At 36.6% G+C, this 6,242-nt stretch overlaps 1 protein-coding gene across 6 annotated transcripts in view; it reads left to right on the top strand.

Annotated features, from left to right (window-relative positions):
• The window catches only part of Mis18bp1 (MIS18 binding protein 1), a 64,728-nt gene that overhangs the window by 57,470 nt on the left and 1,016 nt on the right, over window positions 1–6,242 (top strand). For all 6 annotated transcript variants that reach the window (XM_031355767.1, XM_031355765.1, XM_031355764.1 and 3 more), the window contains 2 exons: window positions 1,803–1,902; window positions 6,038–6,092. In XM_031355767.1, coding sequence (XP_031211627.1) covers window positions 1,803–1,902; window positions 6,038–6,092 — 155 coding nt within the window. The remainder of the gene's footprint in view (window positions 1–1,802; window positions 1,903–6,037; window positions 6,093–6,242) is intronic.

Raw genomic sequence — 6,242 nt, 5'->3', positions numbered from 1 at the left:
AAAAAAAAAAAAAAAGAACATTGAAACATTTTGTGAAATGAAAAACTTAAAAGCATCAAGGGAAAGCTATTTTTAAAAAATTGAAGAATAAATAGTTACTCCAAATTAAGCATGGTTAGTTTCAGCAAGTTATGGCTTATCTCAATGTATAATATTGGAAGAGGAATAATTTTAGTTGAAATATACAGTGATCCTTTGTGGCATTATACTATTAATTAACAATCTTTCTAACTCAAATGCAAAACCTATAAATCACTAATGAAAAGATTTAATATCATGTTTTATCTGCCACCAGTCACTGTCTACAGTATTAGGACAATCAGAGAAAAGACTGTTCTGCTAGGTCTGGGGAAAGGGCTCGATGAAGATTATTTAGTACTCTGACAAAGAACTTGAGTTAGGATCCTAGCACCCAAGTCAGGTAATTCTGATTCATGGCAGCTCCAGGAGATCTGACTTCCTCTTCTGACCTCCATGAGCTGTGCACTCGTGTGCATAACCCCACCCCAACTCCCACATGTACACATAATTAAAACTAATACTATAAAACCTTTGTAAAAGGAATATAACATAGTGCAAAAAAATGGTCCTTTTAATATATTTAGCATTACTACAAATTAACAATGAAACAGTAACCTTTTTTATAACATGTCAGCAAAAAACTATAAATCAGTATTACCTGTGCAGCTGCAATTGTTGGCATCTAGTTACTATAACTGTGAACTCTGATCCAGGGATCCTACTTTTGTAGTGCAGAGTTCAAAGAAACTAGAAGTCAGTTTGCTGAGCATGCCCTTAATTCCAACACTTTGGAATTGAGACAGACAGATCGAGTTTGGGGACAGCTAGGACTACATAGTAAGATACTGTCTCAAAAACTGAAAAGGGATGTGCGTGTGTACAGGGTTACTTTTTATGACAATTTGAGAACTATTATATAGTGAAAAGCTTAACTTGTTATACCAAACAACCACTTGGAAAGTAGACCTATAGGGTGCTAATGTGGGTAGACCTCACTAAGCAAAGTATTAGCAGCTCTGGGTTTATTCATTTGTACAACAATGTTTGTGATTAAGTTATGTATCTTAATATATAATCAAATAAGAAACAATTATATAGAAAGAAAAAACTTGCTAAGTTAGATTGGAACTTGGTATAATTGGAAGATGATAGTTTTTATACCAGGCATAGTCTAAAAGATCAACCGTGACATTTGGTTTCGATTAATGGAAGAGAAACAACAAAAGTAGTAAAGATAGGAAGTGAACAGTTTTAGGAATACACCTAGATGGTATCCTAGCTATTGGTCTTTTGCTGTGAAGAGACATTATGACTAAAACAACTCTCATAAAAGAAAGCAGTTAATTGGGGCTTGCTTACTGTTTCAGATGTTTATTAGTTCATTATCATGGCAGGAGGATGGTGGCTGCAGGCAGACATGGTGCTGGAGAAGTAGCTAAAGTTCTATATCCAGATCAGCAGGCAACAGCGAGAGAAAGACCCTGGGCTTGGTTTGGGCTTTTAAAACCTCAAAGCCCACCCCTAGTCACAGACTTTCTCAAACGAGGCCACATCTCCTAACCCTTCTCATGTAATGTCACCACTGATGACTAAGCTTTCAAATCTATAAGAATATGGGGGCCATTCTTCAAACAACCACAATAGGGTAGTGACCAATTAGCAAAACAGAGTTTCCTAAAATAGTGTTTTGAGTATAAAGAAAATTTTAGACTTTTATTGATTGCTGTTTAACATATGATAATGTTGATTTGATGTCTTGGTATTATTTTATATTCACACAGGAATGATTGTGATAAATATGTTTACCATATGCAAAAAAATGCTAAAAAATATGGCAAGAATAAAGGTGGCCTTGTCTGGGGCAACATTAGGAAAAAAACAGTAAGTGTGTTTATTATTTATCCTATACTATATGAAGAACAGTTATAATGCTTGGTAAACTGTGGTAATTATAAGTTATATAACAGTCTCTGACCTCCAGGAACTTACAACCTAATCTAATTCTAATCTGAAGTTATTAGTGATGCAAGTACATAAGCACCATAAGATTACAGAGGACAGCTCCTAGACCGAATCAACTGAACCAAGATGAGAATGGGTGAAAAATTCTCACTTGAAAACTGATTGGAAGTTACCAGTCCAGAAGGGACATTTTAAGCAATATACCTACTCAACAACTGATTCAAGACTGATTCAAGATTTATGGCTTTTAAAGAATAAGGATTTCATGTAATCTTTTATAGTTTTGAAACAGTTTTCGATTCATTTAGATTTAGTGACTCGATTTTTGACATTTAGTATTTAAAATCCAAACATAGGAAAACTTTAATTGAACATTGCTTTAATAATGAATAGAGCCTGGAAAAAGACATGTCTTTTGGATTGGTGGAAGCATGACTCAGTAGTAGAGCATTTCTCTGGAATGCCCGTAGAACCTGAGTCCAACCCCCAGTACTATCTCAAAAACAAATACTTTAGCTGGGACTCTAATGGAACAGAGCAGTAACAACAGCTCTAAGGAGGTCGGGGTAGAGGGTCAGGAGGTGAAGTTCTATTTGAGTACAGGAGGCTGCGGTCTCAAAAAACAAGTCCTTTTGTAAACTCTTTCATTTTCTGAGATTATAATTACATTATTTCCCCCTTCTCTTTCTTCTCTCCAAACCTTTCCTACCCACTTGCCCCTTTTCAAATTTATGGTCTATTTATTTATTTAGCTCTTAGTCCTTTGAATTGTCTTTTAAACTTTTAGTTTTCTACTTTAAAGTTTAAATTTCTGAACATTTGAGTAGTAAGTAGCCAAGTATTTAGATTCTAAGAAAGTTTTTTTTCAAAGTATGTAATCTTGAAGAATAATTTATGTAGATGAATTGTGAGATGACTTATAGAAGTAATTCTTCAGACCAGATATGGCCATCTCTTCCTTTCATTGAAATCTTTATACTACAAATTCACTTAAGTCAAATTCTTCTTAGATTGGAAGTATATAATCATATCCATCCTCATGAGCTTAGTCAAAGGAAATACTGAGTATTTCATTGGAGACCTTGGTTTAAAATGAATCTAGTGGCTCATTTAAGAAGAAATCTGTTTCAGAAGTGATATAGTAGATTGCTTCTCAGTGATGTTCAGATTTTTGTTGTTCTCCAGTTTCATATGCTTTAAATGAGAATCAAACCGGTTCTTGCAAAAGACCTAAAATTAACATTGGTAGGAAAGCCTCAGAACACAAATGCAAGATTAGACTTCTAGTGGTGTTTTTGGTTTGTTTTGTTGTTGGTTGGCTTTGGTTTTGTTTTGTTTTTTATTTTTGGTTGCTTTCATTCAGAAAGTACCAAAAGTCAGTGTTTCCTGAATTTAAATGTTCATTGAAGTTATTTGAAGTTCTTAAGATTTTATGATGCAGTAGACTTGAGAGATTTGTATTTCTAATAATCACTAGATGATGTCTACTCTGTTGATCTGTGCATGGACCATGGATCAGCACAGACATTAATACACTTGGTTGTTCTCTCTACTAAGTGAGAAGAGGTAAATTTTGATATATCTTTGGGTCCTTTCTATTAGAAACTCCCTTTATCTTCCCTCCTTCCCTTCCTTCCTTCCTTCCTTCCTTCCTTCCTTCCTTCCTTCCTTCCTTCCTTCCTTCCTTCCTTCCTTCCTGTGTGTTTTTGAGCTAGGGTGTCTTTGTGTAGTCCTGGTTGTCCAGGAAATCCCTTTGTTAGTCATTCTGGCGTTGAACTCAAGATCTCCCTGCCTCTGCCTCCCAAGTACTGGGATTAAAAGCATGAGCCACCACCTGTAAGACCCTGGGCAAATGTTTTAAGTTCTAGGCCTGTAGGTTCCTGTAGGAAAGAAAACAGTACAGCACACTGCTCAGATTGAAGGTCCAATTTTCATTTTTTATTTTATTCTTTTTTTCAGATTTTTTGTTTTTTTGTTTTTGTTTGTTTGTTTGTTTGGTTTTTGGTTTTTGGTTTTGTTTTTTTGTTTAACTTAATATGTTAAAACTGAGCAATGTACAAAATTGTGATTTATTGAATTCTTTTCATAGTCTGGTATCTATAGCCAGTGTGTTAGCATGGGAAGAGTAACAAACCCTATTAAAAATGGGGCACGGAGCTAAACAAAGAATTCTCTACTGACGAACACCGAATGGCTGAGAAAAACCTAAAGAAATGTTCAACATCCTTAGTCATCAGGGAAATGCAAATCAAAACAACCCTGAGATTCCACCTCACACCAGTCAGAATGGCTAGGATAAAAAACTCAGGCGACAGCAGATGCTGGAGAGGTTCTGGAGAAAGAGGAACATTACTGCATTGCTGGTGGGATTGCAAACTGATACAACCACTCTGGAAATCAGTTTGGCGGTTCCTTGGGAAATTGGACATAGTTCTACCGGAGGACCCAGCTATACCACTCCTGGGCATATACCCAAAAGATACTGCAACATGTAATAAGGACACATGCTCCACCATGTTCATAGCAGCCTTATTTATAATAGCCAGAACCTGGAAACAACCCAGATATCCCTCAACAGAGGAGTGGATACAGAAATTGTGGTACATCTGCACAATGGAGTACTACTCAGCTATTAAAAGCAATGAATTTATGAAATTCTTAGGAAAGTGGATGGATCTGGAGAATATCATCCTGATTGAGGTAACACAATCACAAAAGAACACACATGGTATGTACTCTCTGATAAGTGGTTAGTAAGCCAGCAGTTCGGAATACAGGAAGAACAACCAACAAACCACAAGAAACTCAAGAAAAAGTAAGACCAAAATGTGCACATCTCATTCCTTCTTAAAAGGGGGAACAAAGTACCCACAGAAGGAGTTGCAGAGACTAACTATGGAGCAGAGACTGAAGGAAGGATAAGCCAGCCTGATATTGCTATCTCCTGAAAGGCTCTGACAGTACCTGACTAATACAGATGTAGAAGCTCACAGCCATCCATTGAACTGAGCACAGGGTCCCCAATGAAGGAGTTAGAGAAAGGACCCAAGGAGCTGAAGGGTTTGCAGCCCCTTAGGACGAACAACAATATGAACTAACTAGTACCCTCAGAGCTCCCAGGGTCTAAACCACCAACCATAGAGTACACATGGTGGGACTAATGGCTCCAGCCAAATATGTACCAGAAGATGGCCTAGTCAGTCATCAATGGGAGGAGAGGCCCTCGGCCCTGTGAAGGTTCTATGCCCCAGTGTATGGGAATGCCAGAGCCAGAAAGCAGGAGAGGGTGGGTTGGTGAGCAAAGGGAAGAGGGAAGGAACGGGTTTTTTTCTACTTTTTTTGTTTTTTTTTTTTTTGTCTTTATTTTATTTTTTCTATTTTTGGGGGGGGAACCTGGGAAAGGAGTTATCATATAACATGTAAATAAAGATATCTAATAAAAAAAACTACTAAGCAGTACCAGCCTCATTCCACTAAGCAAGTGACTAGACTTTTCTAATCTATGCCAATTTGGATAATGACAACGACTTGTGACTGAGTAGTTAGGAGAAATAAATGATGTAGTCCTGTGATTTTTCTCATCACATAGAGAGGTAATAATAAAGCATTTTAAACTAAGATGCTAAATAAGTACTGAGTAATTTGGGCAACTTTTATAGGTTATAGATATTCTTGGATTTATGTAGCATTAGTTTATAATATTTTCTTATATATAAGTGTTTGCCAACAGTGGAAAACAACATTAAATTATGGATTCTGCTCTGGATAAACTCAAGAGTTTGTTTTCTTTTGAGTACACAGAAGAGGGCATCAAATTTCATTATGGGTGGTTGTAAGCCACCATGTGCTTGCTGGGATTTGAACTCATGACCTTTGGAAGAGCAGTCAGTGCTCTTACCCTCTGAACCATCTCACCAGCCCCAAGAGTTTGTTTTCTTTAGTGACTAAAAGTGATGTTACAGGCCCATGGGAGAAAGCATACTTGATTTCGCATCTATGAGGTATCACAGCAGGCATCGTAATAACTTTGCTATTAACATGTACTTTTTTATAGGTTAGAACTGATCTCTCATCTCCAACACCAACACGGAAAGCCCTATTTAACAAAGGTATTGTACTTCTTTATTTTGTAGTTTAGTTCCATTATAATATGATCTCTATTTGATGGAATTAAATCTAACTGGTTCTCTAGTAAACAAAACTACCATTTAGTGTCTTGGAGTTGTTTCCAGTTCTGTTAAAATGCCTGGAAATTTCTT

The sequence above is a fragment of the Mastomys coucha genome, unplaced genomic scaffold, assembly GCF_008632895.1.
Source record: "Mastomys coucha isolate ucsf_1 unplaced genomic scaffold, UCSF_Mcou_1 pScaffold6, whole genome shotgun sequence".
NCBI lineage: Eukaryota > Metazoa > Chordata > Mammalia > Rodentia > Muridae > Mastomys > Mastomys coucha.
Note: the sequence above shows the minus strand (reverse complement) of the source record. Positions and strands in the feature narration are given on the sequence as shown.